The following is a 24,150-nucleotide window of genomic DNA, read 5'->3' on the forward strand; positions in this document are numbered from 1 at the left end:
ATATATGACCAAAAACAACATATGATATCTGACAAATAGAGCAAATAAACATGTAGAACTTCTTCCCTTACATCTACATATTTGTTAAAAAAGAAATTAACATCAGTGATACTATCTGCTCATAACTGATGACAATCTGCTCAAATTCAAATAACCATATGAAAAAAGAGCCACTCCAATACCTCCCTAAATATCAGTAAAAAGGGTTACTGAAAGCATTAAAACGCTAACTTAAGCTACTAAAAGGGTAACTTTAAGAAATTATATATCGAAATACATTGATTTTAATATCCACACACCACAGACTAACAAAAATTGTCAACATAAGTTCAGAGAAACGTATTACTAACCTTTGACTCCATATACACAAGAAGCTGGTGATCCAACTTCATTCTAGCCAAAAATAAATCAAGGTTCATATATGTGAGAAACTGTTTGTAGTTCTTATAGCATCCAGCACCGATTAAACCTAAAAAGTCACCTCTAAATTCCGACTTCCTCAACAATCCCACACCTTTCATGTTCTTTCTGTTCACCACACTTTTGATTCCCATACAAGTGCATCTTTTTGCTCTTATTCACTCACAACTACTTTCCAAAATCCATAATGCAGTTTAGCAATATCAATCAGCATTTATAATCCCACCTAACAAAACCAACCTCCTATTTCTCACTTTTTAATGGAATTTTAGCAATTTAACCTAGAAATCAACCCTTTCGATACAACCCAGAAAAAATCATATTGTTTATTATAAAATCTTCAATAATAATAACAAAAAGCGAGTACGAAAAATTGAATTGCATAAAACTAGCCAAAAATAAACTGAGAATCAACCCAGTAAAATTTGAACGCAAAAATTAGACTTTCAATTGCATTTCCAACCAATAAGAAATTGTGAATGACAATGACCTGAAGAATTAACAGATGCAGGAGATGGAGCCAGAGAAGAGGTATGGCAAGAGATTTCTGCGGCGACTAATCGGAGAAGACAAGGTGAAATTGGCAGAGAAACAGAGGTTGTGATGGCTAAGAGAGTTCCCGGAGAGAGAGGAAGTTCTAGAGGAGAGAGAGTCGAAGTAGAGTGAAGAGGAGGTGTGAGATTAAATCGCCGCCATTTTCTATAAAAGCTTGATTGGAGTTGGGGATGATCTGGTGATGACTGATGAGAGGAGAGAGCGGAGCTTGATTTCCCGTAAGTCTGTAACCATTGCGTGAAAGATTAAGAAGTTTCGCACGTGTGAAATATTGGTGTAAGATAATATTAACGTACACCTGTTGCGCGCAAGACCGACTGCTTATATAAATCATATACTCTGACTACAATCACAATCCCTCAATAAAATTAACACTTTAAGAAACGGTTTAACAAACACTGTATTATTGTCTGTTATTTGAACGGGCTCCAAAGCTAGTTCATGTTAAAAAAAAAAAAAGTACCATTCTGACAAAAAAAGTACCATTCAATTTCTTTTTTGTCTTTTTCTTACTTTTGTCTTTTGCTATGATATGCATTTGCAAGCACATATCAGATATCCAAAAATACTTCCTCCATCTATACACAGTATTTAAAAAGGATAACCATACATGATTAGATGACACGTGTCACCTCCTTCTTTCATCCATGATTTTTTTTTTGTTATTTAAAAAAGATAACCATACATGATTAGATGACACGTGTCACCTCCTTCTTTCATCCATGGATTTTTTTGTTAGATGACACGTGTCACCTCCTTCTTTCATCCATGGATTTTTTTTTTTCAATTTTTTCATGTTGTTTGTTATACGAAGTATTTCACAACTTCAACACACGAGCTCCAAAGCTAGTTCATGTTAAAAAAAAGTACCATTCTGACAAAAAAAAAGTACCATTTTTGTTTTAAAAAGTACCATTTAATTTCTTTTTTCTCCTTTTCTTACTTTTGTCTTTTTCTATGATATGCATTTGCAAGCACATATCAGATATCCAAAAATACTTCCTCCCGTAACGGCGACCATAGTACCTTACGTCCTTACTGAGCAACGAAATGGACCGAACTTAAATTAATTACACTTAACTGAAATACAATAAATCATAATAATTATAAATAATAATAACAACAATAATAACTATAATATTATTAGAAATAGTGTTACAATACTAGAAAATATGAAAACTAATTAAGGTAGCTTAAAACAAATATTAAAAATATTAAGTGTAGATTCAGAAAACAATATATGACCAGATATCTGTCATCAAATACGTAGTAGTTATTAATGATTTATATACGAAATATCATTTATCGGGATATATGAATGCACCATAGAGGAATTTCAAACCATTTTAATTATCGACATTCATCATTGAGAATTAATGTTGAAATGATGTTTGAGGAGTTAAAGAAAAGGTACGTTCTATAATATGACCAAAGTCACACGAGTGTATATAAAGTCAATAACTATTTGCATTTTCACATTTCATATGTAATTTTATATGAATGCACACGCTTGGATTACCAGTGGTACAACATCATGCAAATGACAAGAAAGAGAAGATCGGCCAATGCTTATTGGAGATCGGAAAGATGGCATGTATAAAGTTCGAAATTCTATAGAAGCACACAATTGAGGTTCTATTCGACTGGACATAACATGAAGATGACGATGAAGTTGAATTGAAAGAAAATGAGTTAGTAAAATAATGAAATAAGATGATTAGAAAAACAAGATGATGTAATAGAAGACAATTAATTTATACAGTAAACCATTCCAGCTCATTCCACATCTTATTGGCTATATCTTAATGGTGTAATAAACAACTACAACAACAAAATAGACCTGATCAAACGGAGGGTCGGGCCGGGCTTGGGCAAAAAAATCAGCCCGCTATGTCGGGCCGGGCCAAGATTCGGGCCAAAATTTTGTGCCCCAACCCGCTATTTTCGGGCCTAAAATACCGGGCTTTTCGGGCCGGGTCAAATTTATAACTAAAAAGTGTATTTTTGTGTTTCCCAAACCAGCCCAAAAAAATAAAATTTTCGGGCCGGGCCCGAAAAACGGGCCGGAAAATTCTGCCCAAACCCGCAAAAATTTCGGGCGGGCCTGGCCGGGACGACGGGCCGGGCTCATCTTGATCAAGTCTACAACAAAAATAATAATAATAATAATAATAAAACAATCATAATAATAATAATAGTAATAATAATACGGTAAATAATAGTCTTAAATAACGGATGATAAAAATGATAGCAATATTAAATTATATTCCCCTCAAGAACACCGCCATAAATGGCCAATCCGCTTCCCGACTTGAATTTAGCGGCCGAAGAGTCAGAGGAACACCATATTCCCGTTGTTGAACCAGAGGAACTTCTTGAATTCAACGGACAACTTGGTGATTTGGAATTGAAACTATACACTGCTCCAGCGATTGAACAAGAACCCCAACCTGCCGACAAGTATTTCGTTAATGCGTCAGAGGAAGTTCTACACAGCTAGTTAATCTGGAACACCATGTTCCCGCTGTTGAACTAGAGTTGAATTAGAGGAACCCCATCTGGTTCAGAAACTTCTTGAATTCAATGGACAACTTGGTGATTTGGAATTGAAACTATACACTGCTCCGTCGATTGAACAAGAACCCCAACTTGAACCCTTTCTTGAATTCCAGGCAGATGGGTATTTCGTTAATGCAATGCTGGTTCGAACTACTCTGCGTGCAAACGATATGTTCTCTTACTGTGCTCTTAAGGATAGAAATATAACTGGTTTTGTCAATAATAGGATAAATGCTTTCTGGGTTCCACAAAAGAGTGGCTGGACATACCTCCGAACTACAACAAAAGCCAATGTGGATAGCAATATGTACCTCACTTCTGGTTGGACCGAATTCCGAAGGAGCGCTCAGTTAAAATTGGCAGTACAATCACTATTTCGCAGGCAGTTCACCCCGATGGGCCTCCGGGAGGCTTCAAAGTATTAACCTACTAAAATGTGCCGCAACCCCATGCTAATGGTGTGCCTGTTGTAGTGCCGTTTGAGGAATTCGACCCAAACGCATACGGTGTTATAGAAGAAGTTGTTCGAGTCACTTTACGCGCCAGTGACATGTCATCCTACCTCGCTTTGCGTAGAGGAAATATAAGGGACTTCATTAACAAAACGACTATGGCCTTCTGGAATCCTGTATACAAATGGAAATACTTTCAAACTACAACAAAAACTGAGAATGATAACCATTCTATGTTCTTAACTACGGGATGGCCGGCATTCCGCAACCTGGCTCAACTCAAAGTAGCTTATACAGTGATTATATCACATGCCAATCACAATATTGGGCCACTGGGAGGATTCAAAATCTTCGAGTTTGTCGAGTTTGTCAGGTCTCGAGTACTATTGTAGATTGCGTTGCTGGAGTCACTGGTTACTGATCGCGTTCTGTAGTTTTTGTTTGTTTTCTAAGTAGGTGTGTAGAACTGTAAACAACACATATTACGAGTAGTCAGTGGTGCATAGGGCTTGCGAATTGCATGAAAACTATTTTCTGTGTGATATTGGGCTCTTAATGAATAAAGGTAAGTACCATACGTACAACAAACATGAAATCATAATAATAATAATGCAAACTTAATTGCAATGCATACAAGAGTTATTTATAGGAGTTACATCTCTAGATCCTTCTACTCCTCTCATTGCATACAAGAGGTATTTATAGGAGTTAAATCTCTAGAAACTTCTACTCCTGTCATCTATGTAGATTTTTTTGCTACCAATTTGTTCTAGATAATACACAAATCATATATTTCTAGATTTTTCTAGACTAATATTAACAGAAGAACCCGAACTTGATTGTGTTGAAGAACCTTTTTCTTGAATCCAATGCACATGGGTATGTCGTTAATGCCGTTTTGGTTCGCACTACTCTGCGTAGAACTGATCTGTTTTCTTACGTTGCTGTTAGGGAGAGAAATATTGTTGGTTTGGTTAACGAGAGGATTGAAGCCTTTTGGGATTCCCAACATGGTTGTTGGAGATACCTACGAACCACAACTAAAACAAATGTGGATACCAACAACCTGACTGGATTGAGTTCTGAAAAATTCATTGCGCCCGGGAGGTTAATTTTAAGATAATAACATAACAAAACGAACCCCCTATTGATACATGAGACTTTGTGAATAAGAAGACCGATCTATTTTGGGATCTAGATTATGGATGGAAGTATTTCAAAGAGCGACTACGAAAACAGAGTATGAGAGTTCTCAGGTCCTAGACACCTAGAGGTATATTAAATAGCTGTTGTAGATTGTCCATCCGTATGTTCATGTTTTTGTTATTTATAATAAAGTTGTCTTGTTAAATTAAAGACAAACTAAACGATGATAATTGATGATGCAACTTGGTCCCAGTTCACGGTTGTACAAGTAGATACACTTGTTGCTTGCGTTGCTGGAGGACGATCTGTAATTCGGTTCGACTAGAGACATTTCACTGGTTACCGCTTGGCGCTTGCCTTCTGTAGTTTTCGTTAGTTTTTGTTAAGCAGGTGTCTAGACATTTAGACAATAGATATTACAGAGTAGTGTATATGGCTTGCGAATTGTATGAAAACTATTTTATGTTTGATACATAATGATTATGTTTCATATTCAGCTCTTAATGAATAAAGGTAAGTACCATACGTACAACAGACAAGAAATCATATAATGCATAGTTTATCCTGCGGCAGTATTCCACCAAATTAGGGTTACTCTCACCTTAGTTTCCTTTTCAGTCTTTGAAAAGTGGGCTTCATCAGGTTGTTTGGGGCAGTCAAACCTCGATCTGTGGCATCAATGTCTATAATAAGATGGTTCTCTATTGTTTCATTTCCAGTTGACGCCAATCCGCTGAGTATCTTATGTGTATTAGCCTTGGCCTTTATCTGTTTAGGATTACCCAGCCTCTCTAATATAGTTGAAGTCCTTGTGTCCAGTGGTCTATGACTTGCTGGGGGAGGAGATATTCTTGCCTTCTTCAAATTAGGCTCCGAGTCCATGCTAGGAATACCACCAACAATTAGCTGCTCCCATTCCTGAGTAAGACTAGAGATACCCTTGTCATGTTCATCAGCCTCACATGATGCAAAACTTCTCTCTGTCACAGTTGCAACGTCTCTTCCTGATGGAACTAGAACCATTTTCCCTGGAGGAGCTGTGACGTTTCTCACGGGACTTGGTTGCACTGAGACTGCTACATCATCAAGGCAGGTTGGATTTAAGGGTCTCGTTGACATTTCTGGGGCTACTGACCTGCAAAAAGGAAAATGCAACCATAAGTCCACAACTAGGTTCACGAACTGGTACAAAGATTTATCAAATTCTATAAATACACATCCTTACAAACTGAATATTAAATAAAGTCATATTAGAATTAGAAAGAAACATGAATGTGTTATATTCATGATGAAGCATCCAAAGGCCCTGCATATCTTTCTTTCTCTTACAGCAGTACGCACAAGTAATTTTACAGAACACAAAACAAAAGCAGCATGCAAGTGCATAATATGAGGACACTAAACGTGAAATTTTCCTTCAGTGACATGAAATGTGAGATTTAGACTCCGTTTGGTTTCATAGAATACATTTTTTATGGAAAACAATTTTCTAGGGAGAGCAAATTTAAAGGGAAAACATAATTATAAAATAGTTTTCTATTGTCTGGTTCCTTGCAAGAAAAGCTATGGAGAAAAAGAATAACAGAAGTGGAAAGGGGAGAATGGATTAGGAAGAGAGTATAACGAGTAGAGTAGGGAGGAAAATGCGGCATACCTTCCTTACAAAAGGAACAAAGATCTCACCCTTTAAAAAGATATCTTCCTTACAAAATGCGGCAGTATTTCAAACTACAACAAAAACTGAGAATGATAACCATTCTATGTTCTTAACTACGGGATGGCCGGCATTCCGCAACCTGGCTCAACTCAAAGTAGCTTATACAGTGATTATATCACATGCCAATCACAATATTGGGCCACTGGGAGGATTCAAAATCTTCGAGTTTGTCGAGTTTGTCAGGTCTCGAGTACTATTGTAGATTGCGTTGCTGGAGTCACTGGTTACTGATCGCGTTCTGTAGTTTTTGTTTGTTTTCTAAGTAGGTGTGTAGAACTGTAAACAACACATATTACGAGTAGTCAGTGGTGCATAGGGCTTGCGAATTGCATGAAAACTATTTTCTGTGTGATATTGGGCTCTTAATGAATAAAGGTAAGTACCATACGTACAACAAACATGAAATCATAATAATAATAATGCAAACTTAATTGCAATGCATACAAGAGTTATTTATAGGAGTTACATCTCTAGATCCTTCTACTCCTCTCATTGCATACAAGAGGTATTTATAGGAGTTAAATCTCTAGAAACTTCTACTCCTGTCATCTATGTAGATTTTTTTGCTACCAATTTGTTCTAGATAATACACAAATCATATATTTCTAGATTTTTCTAGACTAATATTAACAGAAGAACCCGAACTTGATTGTGTTGAAGAACCTTTTTCTTGAATCCAATGCACATGGGTATGTCGTTAATGCCGTTTTGGTTCGCACTACTCTGCGTAGAACTGATCTGTTTTCTTACGTTGCTGTTAGGGAGAGAAATATTGTTGGTTTGGTTAACGAGAGGATTGAAGCCTTTTGGGATTCCCAACATGGTTGTTGGAGATACCTACGAACCACAACTAAAACAAATGTGGATACCAACAACCTGACTGGATTGAGTTCTGAAAAATTCATTGCGGCCGGGAGGTTAATTTTAAGATAATAACATAACAAAACGAACCCCCTATTGATACATGAGACTTTGTGAATAAGAAGACCGATCTATTTTGGGATCTAGATTATGGATGGAAGTATTTCAAAGAGCGACTACGAAAACAGAGTATGAGAGTTCTCAGGTCCTAGACACCTAGAGGTATATTAAATGGCTGTTGTAGATTGTCCATCCGTATGTTCATGTTTTTGTTATTTATAATAAAGTTGTCTTGTTAAATTAAAGACAAACTAAACGATGATAATTGATGATGCAACTTGGTCCCAGTTCACGGTTGTACAAGTAGATACACTTGTTGCTTGCGTTGCTGGAGGACGATCTGTAATTCGGTTCGACTAGAGACATTTCACTGGTTACCGCTTGGCGCTTGCCTTCTGTAGTTTTCGTTAGTTTTTGTTAAGCAGGTGTCTAGACATTTAGACAATAGATATTACAGAGTAGTGTATATGGCTTGCGAATTGTATGAAAACTATTTTATGTTTGATACATAATGATTATGTTTCATATTCAGCTCTTAATGAATAAAGGTAAGTACCATACGTACAACAGACAAGAAATCATATAATGCATAGTTTATCCTGCGGCAGTATTCCACCAAATTAGGGTTACTCTCACCTTAGTTTCCTTTTCAGTCTTTGAAAAGTGGGCTTCATCAGGTTGTTTGGGGCAGTCAAACCTCGATCTGTGGCATCAATGTCTATAATAAGATGGTTCTCTATTGTTTCATTTCCAGTTGACGCCAATCCGCTGAGTATCTTATGTGTATTAGCCTTGGCCTTTATCTGTTTAGGATTACCCAGCCTCTCTAATATAGTTGAAGTCCTTGTGTCCAGTGGTCTATGACTTGCTGGGGGAGGAGATATTCTTGCCTTCTTCAAATTAGGCTCCGAGTCCATGCTAGGAATACCACCAACAATTAGCTGCTCCCATTCCTGAGTAAGACTAGAGATACCCTTGTCATGTTCATCAGCCTCACATGATGCAAAACTTCTCTCTGTCACAGTTGCAACGTCTCTTCCTGATGGAACTAGAACCATTTTCCCTGGAGGAGCTGTGACGTTTCTCACGGGACTTGGTTGCACTGAGACTGCTACATCATCAAGGCAGGTTGGATTTAAGGGTCTCGTTGACATTTCTGGGGCTACTGACCTGCAAAAAGGAAAATGCAACCATAAGTCCACAACTAGGTTCACGAACTGGTACAAAGATTTATCAAATTCTATAAATACACATCCTTACAAACTGAATATTAAATAAAGTCATATTAGAATTAGAAAGAAACATGAATGTGTTATATTCATGATGAAGCATCCAAAGGCCCTGCATATCTTTCTTTCTCTTACAGCAGTACGCACAAGTAATTTTACAGAACACAAAACAAAAGCAGCATGCAAGTGCATAATATGAGGACACTAAACGTGAAATTTTCCTTCAGTGACATGAAATGTGAGATTTAGACTCCGTTTGGTTTCATAGAATACATTTTTTATGGAAAACAATTTTCTAGGGAGAGCAAATTTAAAGGGAAAACATAATTATAAAATAGTTTTCTATTGTCTGGTTCCTTGCAAGAAAAGCTATGGAGAAAAAGAATAACAGAAGTGGAAAGGGGAGAATGGATTAGGAAGAGAGTATAACGAGTAGAGTAGGGAGGAAAATGCGGCATACCTTCCTTACAAAAGGAACAAAGATCTCACCCTTTAAAAAGATATCTCCCCCCCCCCCCCCAACCCCAACAATGGGAAAATCATTTGCCTAGAGCCTTTCCCTTTGGGTTTGCGTGTTAACAATTTGCCAACAGAGGAACAGTGTGTGAAAAAGGAGCGCCAAACTGAGGTATCACCTTTTTTCTCTAGGCAAGGCGTGAGGCTTGCCCGAGGCTCACTCACTGAAGCGCGCTAAGGCGCAGCAAGACCCCTATCGCCTTAGTGCCCCTTGAGATTTTTTTATACATTGCTAAGGAATTTATAATATCACGGGATGTAGAGTGTCTCTTAGGGTTATAAAGGAATACAGCCACTTCTATAAAAGGCCACAATGGAAAAATGAGTACTGATATAAGAAAATGGAAACCCAACGGGAGGCTAACATAATTTCAAAAAAACCGCTCCAGCATGCATTCCTAAATTAAATCATAACTGAACTGATTTCTCATCTGAGGCGTGAGAATCTATATGGATATAAATACCCTTAGAAATTCTATTCAAGCAAAATCAGGTGAGGGTAAAATATCGTAACAGTGTACATAATATGGAGTAACAAATAGCAGCAGCAGCAGCCAACGTGGAGGGCGCAGCTAGAAAAGCACCTCCCTTAGGGATCATAACTCATTCTATCCTATTTAGCGACAACGTAAAAAGTACTTCCTAACTATGATATGATTCAGTGAGGATAAGATGTATTATGTACGTGATAATAAGCATGTGGAAAACTAAAAGGTTCTGTTCTACAAGGTCTGTGCCGCTGTAATGAATGCTGCACGCTTCTATATGGCATGACGACAACCTAACACGCTACTAGATAAAAACATGATTGTTATTTTCATATGGAAATTTTACCCAGGTCGTAGACTCTCTTCAACAAGTTGGTTGAGTTTTTGATGCAAACCCCCACCATGCTGCACCGGATTGTAGTCTCTAAGTTCCACCTGGAAGAAATAATGATAAAAAAAAGTTAAACAGGAGTAGCGATCAAGAAAAAATACGAGTAATACAAATTTACTTTTCCCTAGACTCAAGATGGCACACGTTAGTAAGTAAATATGCTCTTAACAACCAAAAACAAACCACAACAACCAAAATCTCGATTTTAATCAATCAACCATAAGGTCCATAACATTTTTCTTCTAGAAATATACTGCTCAAATTTGGGGATAGGAAAAGGGAAGAATAAAGTTTACTTTTTCTGACCTTGTCCTTTTTCCCAAAACATAGATAGTAATTTTCATCTAACCATGCAAGTTTTTTGAAAATGGGGTTAATCATATACATTTAGGAAAACATGTTTGATATTCCTAGAAGCAATATCTAGTCTCTATGTAATTCCCTAATTCTCCACTGATCTAACAGAATTATGAATCACATTTTTATTTCACTCCACACAATATTCATCCAGGTTTAATGAGATCAATAGTTCTTCATCTATATACTAAACTAGTTTAGGGCCCGTGCAACGCACGACTATTACTAAAACAATTTATTATTTTAATAGTAACTAAAAAACTTGTGATATTAGGAAAACATGAAAGTAAAAAGGATATATGGAAAAATATAAATTCAAAGTTGTGTAAAAAAACATATTCAAATGAACTAAATTTGCATATATATTACTATACAAAGTTAAAAATTATAGTCGTTTACTTGTATGTAGAACGATCTAACATTGTTAACTAAACCTGAATGACTCAAGACTAATTTTCGAAAAGACCCGAGCATAACCGAGTTAGTCAAATACAACATAATTTGAATTGAGTAAAATCTTGATAAATAAACTCATATGTTAGTCTACTTACCATGTATTATTATTTTAATTAACATTCTTACTTACCAGTTACCCTGTATTATATTATTAATAGTAGACTAACATAAGAGTTTATTTATCAATATTTTTTTATATTTCTTATCAGATTAAAAAGTTATAATAATGCATAAATAAAATTATATCATAAAGGAAAAAATAATATTGATTTAGCTTTCCTCTAATAATATATTATGCAGTACACATCTATGGTAATTAAAATATAATTTTTATCTTAGTTTCCTAAAAAAAACCGTAATGTAATTGAAAGAGTTTAATTCCGTGAGGATTTCATTCCATCAATCAACAATATATACAAAGTATTTCGAGGCTAATCAGCCATGATTCTAACTATGCACTATCTGATCTTTGACTAAGTTAGGTAACAAAATATCTACGTAACTTATTTACATCAACTAAATATATGCTCATATATTCTTAACAAATAAATATATTCTCATATATTCTAACAGTAACTTATTTATTTTAAAGTAAAAAAATAAAAAGGCATTTTGGCGGGAAAATTTTACACCAGGAATTGACACGTGTCATTCCTGGTGTCTCTTTTAGTATATAGTAATAGACTAGACAAAAATCTAGCGATGCCAAAAAAGAGAAAGTTTGATAAAAGAAATAGTGGTGGAGTGTTATTAGTTATGATTTGGATGTCCCAAATTGTACTACTGTTGACTACAAAGTGATTCCTCTCAGGGGCTTAATAACTTAGGGCATAACTATTCCTCTATCTTTTGGTAACTAAGTTCATATCCGTTGATCTCAATGCATCAAATTGACAAGTGTAGACCAACTTACCTCCACTAGACATTGTTGAATGCAACAATCTGTCCCTTCAGTAGTTGAAGAATCATCAATATTCACAACATCAGGAAGGGGTAAAATTTCCTCAGCTCCTGCAAGCCTCTGTAATTTTAGTCCTAATCAGGGCCAGGAGTAAAATCCCAAGGAAAGAGAACTTGGGCAAATATGCTCATATGCAGCAAAAAGAATGGAGCCAATGATTTAAGGATTAAGATACAGTTCTTTACCCTGAGCAGCATCAGTCCACTGTCAGATGGTTGAAGAATGTAATAGTACATACATGCAGTTTCTCTCATTATCTCTAAGTTGCAGAAAGACCAGCATACCAGACCTTGATTCATTGAGTGCAGTGCACGACAAAGCCCCTGGAAAACTACCAATCACAATCCCATTTAGGGGGGCGAAGGCAACTTCGATTACAAAACACCTCGAACAAGATACTGGATAGACTAAAATCTAACACACGAATGTAATATGGAGAACTTCAAGATGCTTTCTGAAAAAAGAAGTAACTAGCAAAAGATGAAGTGAGACTGTTGCTAGCATTACGCACGCCTAATATTCAATTGGCACAAATCGCTGTCTTCAGGAGCAGTATCTGTTTCCTGAACAGCTGATGGAATGACAAAGTAAGGTCTTCCAACTACCACACCTGTCAAAGTATGTATACCATTAATAATGATAGATTGATAGGTAACTCAGTTGGGCACAAGTTATGACAGCAAAAAACAACTATACATGAACCCAGAACTGCCAGTATATGTATATCAGTACATTGTAATACCCATACTAAGGCAAGCTGCTCGTCATAATATTGAAAGAATCAATGAATTTATACGGTTATAAGACCCCTGAGTCCTAGGTATATCACAATTACAAGGAAAACATTTCTGAAAGGAACTGGCAAATCCTTTCAGCACCTGTCCAGAAAACACACACAACACAGACACAAATAGAGAAAGCTGGAAGCTTGATGTCACTCAGAACAGTACGGATACAAGATAAGTAGTAGCTTGAGGCTACAAATCTTCAAGTCAGTAGCTTTAGGCTACAAGTCTCTATTCTTAACACTAAAATACCATAATCCACTCTTCCTCTATTTAACTACTAGGCTAAGCTATCAGTACAACTCTTCATTAATTGCAGCTACTGTTCTGCTTGTCCTGTAGTGGTTAACAGCTTGCTTTTCCCTTCTGCTGCTGCTGTTGAGTGCAAGTGCTTGTGCTTGCCCCTTCCTGTGTTGCCTGCTGTACACCAGATAAGGTGGATCAGATCCTGGATTACAACTAAGTAACCAGGACCACCACCGGATTTCTGATCAGATCCTGCCAACACCATTTTCTTTTCTTTTTTTGGAATAATCAGATATTCAACTTGGTTATCCTAGAACTGTACCGCTCTGATACCAAGTGTAAAGAACTAATAAATTTGAGCATTAAAATAATGGCAGAAATTATATTAATTTGCTTGATGGATGAAGAACACAAAAGGGGATACAAAAGTAGTGACTTGAGGCCACCAATCTCCAAGTTTAGTGACTTGAGGTCACCGCTGTCCAATGCCTAAGCTTTACCAAAATTCTCAACCATGCCCCCTCATAACCTAATGTGCCCTTATTTATAACCATTCTACTACACCTACCTAATTTGTCTTTTACCTAATATCATTCATTGCCTATTATGCCCTTCTACTATTTAGTTCATTACAATACCGACCTTCTAAACTTCCACCTTGTCCTCAAGGTGGGTAGTAGTCGGCACGAGATTCTCGACCTCGGCAACTCGGGTCAATGTTGTCATGGACGTTCAAGCTCCTTTTTGTTGTATGTTACAGGCTAATTGAGTCGGATTTCATGGAAGAGTAGATTATTGTCATGTGGTGAAACTAAGGTGAGAGTGGTCATGTGTCGAGATGAGGTTTGGGGTTGGAGAAATCAGAAAAGAAATTTGGTTTAAAAATAAAAGGCTGGGTGGTTTTGTTAAGAATTGGGCTATGTGGGTGGTTGAGTTGTGCGGTGGAGAATTCGGGTCTTTGGCAGGATTGACCTTTAATGAGCAGCTATTGGACTGATTAGGGCAAGGGAGGGTGAAATAAGACACGTGCCTTACCTTTGCAATTCTTGTCTATGTTGCACGGAAACGGGACGGAAAACGGCAAAATTAAAATTGCAAAAATCGGGTACAGCATGGATTCGGCAAAAAAAATTCAAGAATTCAACTAAATTAAACATCCATACATAAACAGTTCAAAGTTGCTAAAAATTAATAAAATACTAAAAAATTAATAAAATGTAAGGGTTCACTGGTCCAGTAAATAAATAAATAAACATATTCTTGAATAAATAACAGGTGTAACTCAAAGAGAGAAGTAAAAAAAAGGTGTAACTTAAGAAATAAAAAATAAAAAAAAATAAAAAAAAATAAAAAACAAACAAACAAACAGACAGAGATGTAGCCTTTAACTCAAAGAAATAAATAAAAAAAGAATCTTTTGTCTGCTTCTTCATCTTTTTCAATACTTTTTATCTCTTCTTACTTCATTTACGCCTCTTCATCTTCTTCGATACTCTTTCTCTTTCCTTACTTCAATTACTGTTATCACCGGTACTTTTAAGTGTTCAACCGAGAACTTTTCTTACTTTTATTTCTCTTTCCCCCTTGTTTCTTCATCGAGCATCCATGGAGGACACCAAACCAGATCTAGAGTTTCATACCCCACGAAAATTTTAAAAAAAAACTGAAAATTTCGGCCAATTCGTAAATATAACGTCTATCTCGGGCGAATCTGAGTTAACTCGGCCGAGTTTTTATTCCATGACTTCAAGTGAGAGAAATTAGTGCATTTGGAAAAGAAAACCCTAAAATGTGAATTTGGGCCTCAAAGATGTCATAATACCTATTGGGTACGTGTCTTCCTCTTAGAAAACGTACCCAACCCGTCCCCAAAGCGTACCCAGTTGTCCCCAAAAGCGTACCCAGTTGTCCCCAAAAGTCACCCGCGTACCCGCCCTTTGGATTCGTCATGGGTACGTATCCTGGGCGTACGCGTACCCAGCATGAGGCTCCTTTTCCAGATCCACCACCATCTGGTGCCACCGCATTTTTGCCGGCGACGAAGGGTAGATATTCTCTGCAGATTTGCATGCTCCAACACTTCCGCTTCAACCACCTCCGAATCTACATAATGTTCATCTTTCCTCATTTCCTTAATCTCCTCTCTAATTTCAGTAAGCTTCTCACTGATTTCCTTCAATTCTTGCCGAAAGGAAGAGAAAATCGAGGAAAGACCTTCCATAATATTTTTCACGAACTCTTCCTTGCATTATTGGAAAATCACATCCCACTTCTCCTGGGATTTCTGATCGAATCCTGCCAACACCATTTTTTTATTTTGAAATAATCAAATATTCAACTTGATTATCCCAAAATTGTACCGCTCTGATACCAAGTGTAAAGAACCGAAAAATATGAGCACTAAAATAATAGCAGAAATTATATTAATTTGCTTGATGGATGAAGCACACAAAAGGGGATACAAAAGTAGTGACTTGAGGCCACCAATCTCCAAGTTTCGTGACTTGAGGTCACCACTGTCCAATGCCTAAGCTTTACCAAAATTCTCAACATGCCCCTCATAACCTAACGTGCCCTTATTTATAATCATTCTACTACACCTACCTAATTTGTCTTTCACCTAATATCACTCACTGCCTATTATGCCCTTCTACCATTTAGTTCATTACAATTTCACCAACAGAAACATAGTTATTTTATAGGGTACTACTTTCTGTCTTTTAATGTGAATGGATGTCCACCATCAGTTTGAAGCACCATATTCTTGCTTCCAGATATCTGTTGTTGACCAACCAACTATGACTACTAAAGCAAGAAGATACTTCATGCTTAGACTCTTTCATTAAAAGAACTATGATGTCATTCCAAGTACAAAACAAGTTAAAGTTCTCTCTTTCAAAATCAACATGGCATTCCTATTTCAAAACATTACACCTTGCAGATGTTGACTAGCGAAGAAGTAACTTCCACACTTGAACATATGTGCAAGCAAATATATAGGAACTCTAACATCGAAAAATTTATATGAGTTGCAAGGTGACAATAATGCTCAATTCTCAAAATATAATTCATGGTTTCTTAAAAACTCTCATGAACACAGATGTCTCGTCTTCATAGTCCATTCTTCTTGTAACCCCTTTTAAATTTCTGCACTTACTTCTATTTTGATTTAATGGTGAAGCAAGACATTTAAACAATGTTAATGGCCTTGCAAAGGTGAAGAACTGAAAAATGTGTGCCTTTATAAGTTTATATTCTCAAAGCCAAGGGCGGAGTAGGCCCCTGCCCCTGCAAGAATATAGAAAATTGTAGTTTGAGCTAAATATCACTACTCACTAGTAGACGCTTGGGTCTGTGCTTGTTTGTCCTAGATAAAGCTTTCTGCTGGTTGCGTGCCTAGGTTTCAGGCAGGCAATGCTTTCATTTTAATTATCCATAGCATTTATTAACTTATAAAAGGTATGCGTATCTGGGTGAATAATATTTTCATAGCCCCCAACAATGATCATCTTACTCCACTGCCGCTTCACAATCCCTTTCCTAGGATTTCTAACTATATCAAATTCATCAAAAATCATGATTAAGACCAAAGTTGATGACAAAGTCTTCTTGCCTCACAACAATGCAATTAGAAGACATACGCTCAAGAGACCAAGATCGAGATAGGTAGATTGGGAGAGAGGGAGAGAGGGGAGAGAGAGGGAGGAAATTTATATAGCCAGCACCTGGTACAGTGGTACTTGATAAAGACTGTTTTCAGCCCTCAATTATACTTATAGCCAGATGTTTTAGTAAAAAGATCATGGAGACCAAATGCATGAATAAATACAGAAACCAATACTAATTAGAGAGTCCTGCCAGGGAGGACTCTCGTGATCTAAAGTATGAACTGTTTAGTGTACATGCATAGAGGTTCTTGAAGCTATAACGATGAAATGCAACCAAATGAGCAGCTTAACATATAATTTGAGGTGTAAAAAAAAAAAAAATCGACAAAATTGGAGTACAATAAATGGGAAAAAAAAACATGGAAAGATGGAATAAAAGACGTAATTCACGTAAATGTACCAACTATTGAACTAACCCTAGTTTATGAGATTACCTTCAATACCTCACATTTATCAAACACAGGTTGCAATTGTATCAAAAGCAAGGAGTCTGAGCTCTGAAACCATAAAAGGATCCTACTTTTTTATTTTTTTAAATTTATCAATATCAAAGACCCCACAAATCAAAGATTTAAAAACATCCTTCAAAATGTCTTGAATTTATCATTATAGGTTGAGAGTGATTTGATTATGAACAAAAGGCCAAGAACGGGAAACATATAATTACACATCACAGAAAAGGTTTTCATATGCCCAGAGAGTAGGATGGTAAAAGACAGGAAGTCTGAAATGGCGTACTTCAAGCAGGAAGCTTTGCCAGAACTGATACATTATGACTCCAAAAGCCGAATTCTTAGACTTATAGTTTAGTATTTTGAACTTGTTGCAATTCTAATCCATAGATGCACAGAAAACACAGAGTGCATAATGTATGAAGAACTGGTGTACTGACTCTTCTTATTTTTCACTCCTACATAACTACCAATTAAACAAGACCAGATTTTTATGAGACCAGGAAAAAATGAAGTTCTAAACATAATAACTGGATGCACACTTACCTTCACTCAGGGAAGCCAAACTTGTCCTCTCAATTACATTGAAGTCAACAACAGATGGAACTTGACAGAGGTTCTTCCAGCACCGCCAAGACGCTTCAGCCAGTAAGCCATTTTCGCCAACAGTCATGGAGTTATTGTCACCATTATCAGGATCGACATCATGTGTTTTGACATTATCCATGAGATGACTTTCCTTGAACACGTGGCCATCTCTAGTCCTTCGAATTTCATGACACCTATGTGTCTACAAATGGTAAGCAACTAACAAAATTACCATCTAAATATATCAACTAAGTTACTACAATGGACAATAGAAACAAAAGGTATAAGTGCATTGTAGTATCAAGCTAATGTGGGTTGTATTGTGAAAACATCTACTGAACACAATCAAGAAAATTATTACAGTGCAAAACATCTGCTACGTAATATGATAAGAAGCTCCTAATGTCTTCAAAAAAGAATGTCCAAGTACTGCTGATCAATGGAAAGGAACCCTAAATAATGACAATTACACATGTACCCACGTTGCCCATTTATTATGGAATCTATATCTTGTAAAGTTATATAGGTTAATATTTACCTCACAAGGACTGAACCCATCCATTATCTGATTTATTGAATTGCACAATCTACAACTAATTCGGTTAACAGAACCAGCGATGCTCCTCTGAAAAAGAAAATGAGCCTGCAACAATTCTTCTGTGATCTCTTTCAACTCTCTAAGCCATCTTTTTGCCAGGCCATTAAGTACTTGTTCATCTGCATTTCTCCACTTGGTAAGCCAGAGTATAAACAACTATTTACATCAAAGAACATATTCTTTTAACATTTCATGATTATGCAATAACCTAACCACAAGATAAGATTGCCAGACATAAGTCAGAACTAGGGCTAAGAAGAAACTTGCGATGTATTTGACAAAAAGAGAAATATTAGCGATCAACTATCTATCCTTGAAGCAGACAGTAGATTGAGAGTTTTAATCCTTTTTTTCTTTTATGCTTAGCGGTCGGGACTCGGGGGTGTTAGACAGTTAGTAAAACCATAGAATCTCACCATCCTAAGTTGACCCAGCCTACGACACCTAGCATAGAGTGTTCAAAGAGTCCACCTAAACATGACATGTATGTATCGTAGAGAAAAATATAGCATGTGGACAACTATCCAAAGTGCATGAATTTGCTCTGAAGAACAAACAAAGAGTTCGGGGTTTAAAATGAAGAGCAAGATGAGTGTGAAAATACTTTATGAAACTATGAAAGGAAACTAAACCATCAAATCACTATCTCAAACAGAGTGCAACATCTCACTTGAAAGATATGCATTAAACGAGCAGTTTTCAAGATCACATATTTGTCCTCTAAATTTGTTTATATTCTCTGAGATGTCACTGAGTTGGCTTGACTTTTGCTCAAGGAAGACAAATTCCACGGATATGCATCTGTCTGCAGCATCCTGTCCAACGTATACATAAATGATTTCCGGGTGAGAAAGATTAACTATCTGCAAGAAAGATTAAGACTCTTTCTATAGGAATCTATCAATTACCAGGAGAGTCTTTTTAGCGCTTGAATCCAGATTTCCGACTAGACATGAGCTGATAAGTATTATTTTCTTCTCCGTTTCTTTTTCATCAGCAGAGTTCAACACTTCATCACTGAGGATGCAAGAAATATCCATATCTGCGTATTTCACCAACTCACTAATAAACAAAAGAAATACTCGAGTACATTTGTGGCAATGTGACTGTTATAAGGGGAGAGAGAGAGAGAGAGAGAGAGAGAGAGAGAGAGAGAGAGAGAGAGAGAGAGAGAGAGAGAGAGAGAGAGAGAGAGAGAGAATTACTTAAAAGGAATGATCCAGAATCTTCGAAGCAGGGTGGTGAATAAGAATCAGAGGGCAAGTGGTTGACAGCGTAATGGAAATCACGAAGATTAAAGCTTCTTCCCCTGGGAGAGTACACAATCTTAAGCTGCTCATGCAAGCACAAACATACTCATTTCAGATGTTATGCTTCATAAATCTGGGCAATTTTAACCAATAGCTAATTAGGTACAGTACTACAGTCCAGAACAAATTCAAATGAAATATTTTCAAGTAAATTAGTGTAGGTGATATCTTCAGGTGGAACGATGTGTTAGGCAGTGTTTATAGTTATCATTTCAACCATTTAACTGATTGTCCGGCAAACAACTTACACAAATCATAAACTAAACAAAACACAGTATATTAAATCTGAAGCAACTCACAAAAATGCAAAAGTCATCATTTAACCATGTTACTAGGGGTGGCACTATTTGAAACTAAAATCGAATAAGAAAAATACAATAACATCTCTGAGAAGCAACTTACAGATTTTTTTAAAAAATGACAAAATACTGAAGCAATTGAATAAAAAAAACAAAGACACAACTTAATGAAAGATAAAGCCGCTCACTACTATGCTACACGAAGATCTCGAACAGTTTCTTTTTGGAATCATTTCTCTATTGTGAAGTTGCATTCACAGAAAGCAAAAAAAAAACAGTAATATTCCAACTACAAAAGATCATTTGATCATAATCACAGTGTCTATTATACACTTCAGTAAATATTTGTAAAATGTTCACAGAAAGTCATCCTGAAAATTATCAACAGAACATCAATCAAACAAAATACAGTACATTAACATCCTATAATGAGACAGGAATCAAACGAAAACACAGATAGCAAGCGGTCCAATGATACTCATCGCAATATGAAACCCTCGTTAATTCAACTTGATTTCTGAAACGATTCATTATTTCCGAAAAAAACATTAAATTACGCAGAAATTATCAAACCCTAACATCGAAAAAAACAGCAATTAAAGCATCAAATTATACCTCGTTAGAGAAAGAAGCAGCAGAACGTTGCAAGTAGCACAGGCCAATGCGATCTTCAAGCGATGAATCAAAATTACGGCGCTTCAAATTCGATGTCGAAGCAGATAAAGCATACGAATTCGCCAGTTCTAACAAGCACTGATTCACGAACACGTCAAAAGTAAACATCAGCAAATTTTCAAAGGAAATCAGCAAAACCAAACAGTAGCAAAATAATAATGATAATGCAAATAGTTTAAGATGAACGAAAATTGATCGATTTAGAAAGAATGATTAATGTATGAATTGGTGCGAGAAGGCATAACCTGCTTGACTTGCGCTAGTAATGGAGGAGAGAGAGTTCGTAAATCGAGAGCGAAGAACAACAACGCCATTTCTGGAACGAAGTGTATGTGTATCTGAATTCTGTGGTAAGATTATGAGTGTTTATCTAATCTAGGTTTAAATACCACACTGTTGGCGCGACAAGCCTCAGAACTCAGAAGTAGCAGTGTAACCACTCGGAGAGCGGTGGTGGCAACTGGCAAGCAACGGCATACACTATTATGCATAAAGCGCGCCAATGGAAAATAATGTGCCAAAAGAAGCTGATGTTTAGCACCAAATTAAATTTTTAAGTTGAGGTAGCATGTCTTAACTAATCCCATAGCTAGATCATGAGCTGAGTCCGCTCAGATTAAGAGAAAATAAAATTACGGAGTACTCCGTAGTTTTTTCAGGTTTGGTCTATTGAAATCCCAGTAAACGATGAGTAAAAAAAGGCTCTCATTAGTTGTAGCAAGTGGGTCTCATATTCTACTACTTTCAACATTTCTTAATTTTAAAAAAAATTATAAAAAATTATATTTTAAAAATATTTATTTATGTAGCAATATAGAGTAAACTATACTGGAGGTCCCTAAACTTTGGCAAAAGGAGCAGTTAAGTCCCTCAAGTTTCAAAAGGAGCATTTTAGTCCCTCAAAATGGATGGAATCAGCTACTTTTGTTAACACCGTTTCATTTTCCGTTAAGTTCAATAAAATAATAATAAAACCGCTTTAAAGAAAAGGAAAATTAATTTACACGTGTATAAATAAATGAAAACATCTGATTTTAATTATGACTTAGCTTTTTCAACTTACTTAGCTTTTTCATATGGCTTTTTCTCCATTTACACGTTTCACCCTTTATATTCCCTTTTCTAGGTTTTTCCACAACTCCTCCTAATCAAATCGAATTTAGTGAGTAACCCAAGCAAATTTACTCTAAATTTTCAGCAATTATCGCCATAAACTTCAGCTAATTGTTGTTCTTCCACAACTCTAAAGTTTCAAATTCTCTTCTCCCAGATGTCTGCTACTACCACTAGTTCTTCTTCTACCTTTTTCTCTCTCTTTCTCTCTCCTCTTTTATTATGGGATACTGTTGAAAGTGATCTTTGAAGGTGCACGATTATTGTGATCTCAAGCTCAAGTTGATAGATGATTGATGGTGATCATGATGAGGATCAACGATGATGCAGAGTAGCAGTGAAGAAACCAATCAACCATGGGATTTTTCCCTACTTGCAGCCACGAAATACCGAAGAAGAAGAGGAGTAAACTAAGATGGTTCGAGACTTTGAGTAAGAATTAAGAGGCGGAGGAAATTAAACCCCCTTTCAGGAAATCTGTAACACCCCGACAATTGTCTCTTTTCTAAAATAACCTTTTTATATAAAACGTAGAGAATTATCAAGGCATTATCGCCCGTGTGAAAACGTATCGGCTTATTCAGAATTTTGCAGCGGAAAACATAATAACTAACTTTAATAATTTAAATAAGTCAACTACGGAATAAAATCTAAAACCAACCGACAAAACAAAGTCAACGTAATTAATTAAAACAAAGTTCGAGTCTCTTTAAAACAGGCCAAACAAATTCAACATCAAACTTAAAACAAAACAATTTAATAACTACACAGCTCTTCAATCCCGAACCCCATGATGCATCACCTTCAAACCTGTAATGGACGATGCTTATTGATCCCTAGAGACTGCTCACCAAGATTGGGTCATCACAGGATCAATAAGGCATAGCCATGATCAACATGCACAAACAAAGCACGTAATCAGCAAAGCTGAGTACTACATACTAAAACAATAATAACCCTAACATGATACTATTAACGAACAACCCTAACATGATACTAATGAACATAAACAAGGGCAGACAAAACATGATAATTTGACGACCATACTTAACTAGACTAGGCTAGACTGGACTTTAATAACAATAATATTATTTTAGTTGAAATAGACAATGGACCGAGTTTTCTAGCTAGAGGCTTCACTAAGGAAGACGAGGTACGGGCGCGACTCCGTAACCTCAGTGACCTGCGATATCGAGGAACGTTTGAATAAAAATAGGACACGGTGATCAATCCGGTCCGAGATAAAGGCCATGGGCTACCACCATGAACCCCAACTCCTGTTTGTCCGTCACTTTAGGCGTGCACAGTCTAAAGCTATTGCTACTCAGTTTCACTTTACATGATTTACAAATTGACACCCTGTTATGACTCAACAATCACATAAGGCATACAATCCACATTTATTTACAACTGTTTTTATCTTGGAATTAAGTAAGTGATCACAAAGGCATCAAACAAGACTCATTCCAATTAACTCCAATCCTTCCTTTAATACTGATCAACCCTGTATATGGGTATAAGGTTTCAACTTACTAAATGAGGTCCTCGGCCCTCATAAAGTAGTGAAAAAGCTAAAAGGGAACAACAATCCACTGATCTGAATTATATACAAAGTAATCTAGTGTTCCCAATCAAACATGTTTGTATCAACCATCCATACTAACATGCTATAATCCTCAAAATGCAATATAGGTTCAATATGTCCAACCAACAGTATTAAACATGCAATATTCAACCTGACTAAATTCATCAACGATATCAACATAACCAAGTTCATCAACAATTCAACATGGTTTCAACAATTAGCACACATTCCAAGCACACAGGTATGTACGTACCTTGTGTAAACAAAATGCGAGACCACTTTAAGAATTCAAAAGTCGCCTACGGAGAATTCTCCACCTAACAACAACCAATATAGACTCATATCAATTCATATTGAATTTTCAGCAACATTAGGGAGCTTCAAACCCCTCCTAAACATAATTAGAACGTTTTCCAATATCGAAACTTGAATATTTGGTTCCCTAGCATCATAATTATTATATTAATTATTGAAATTCGTTGAAAACTCTTCAAAGCATCATACTTTAAATTTCCAGCAATATAACTACTTTCAAACTGCTCCAAAACATAATTAACATGTTTGAAATTATAAAAACAATAACTTTAATAACTTATAATCATCCTACCATGGTTTCAAAACTACAAAAACCTTAAAATTCATGCTTTAAATAATTAAAAATCA

The 24,150-nt window shown here is 36.3% G+C and overlaps 1 protein-coding gene across 1 annotated transcript; it reads right to left on the reverse strand.

The window, feature by feature from the left end:
• Nucleotides 1–5,546: 5,546 nt before the first annotated feature.
• Nucleotides 5,547–21,447, reverse strand: LOC110774684 (uncharacterized). Its single transcript, XM_056829378.1, has 14 exons — nt 21,035–21,447; nt 20,730–20,867; nt 19,711–19,837; nt 19,414–19,547; nt 19,176–19,320; nt 18,446–18,624; nt 17,866–18,109; nt 12,680–12,778; nt 12,354–12,499; nt 12,121–12,228; nt 10,350–10,438; nt 8,407–8,940; nt 7,719–7,741; nt 5,547–6,352 (listed from the first exon to the last, which is right to left on the reverse strand). Exons 1-14 carry the CDS (start codon nt 21,101–21,103, stop codon nt 5,730–5,732), a joined length of 2,658 nt encoding a protein of 885 aa, XP_056685356.1. The 5' UTR covers nt 21,104–21,447; the 3' UTR covers nt 5,547–5,729.
• Between the last annotated feature and the right edge of the window lie 2,703 nt (nt 21,448–24,150).

Source organism: Spinacia oleracea, chromosome 5 (assembly GCF_020520425.1).
Source record: "Spinacia oleracea cultivar Varoflay chromosome 5, BTI_SOV_V1, whole genome shotgun sequence".
In the NCBI taxonomy this organism is placed as follows: Eukaryota; Viridiplantae; Streptophyta; class Magnoliopsida; order Caryophyllales; family Amaranthaceae; genus Spinacia; species Spinacia oleracea.

What these genes read in the sequence shown, in the direction of transcription:
- LOC110774684 (XM_056829378.1), bottom strand. Translation starts at nt 21,103, where the DNA reads ATGGCGTTGTTGTTCTTCGCTCTCGATTTACGAACTCTCTCTCCTCCA. An exon ending in TACTAGCGCAAGTCAAGCAG is followed by an intron (nt 20,868 to 21,034) that starts GTTATGCCTTCT and finishes TTCGTGAATCAG; the next exon opens with TGCTTGTTAGAACTGGCGAA. An exon ending in GAAGAGAGTCTACGACCTGG is followed by an intron (nt 8,941 to 10,349) that starts GTAAAATTTCCA and finishes TCCTTTTTGCAG; the next exon opens with GTCAGTAGCCCCAGAAATGT.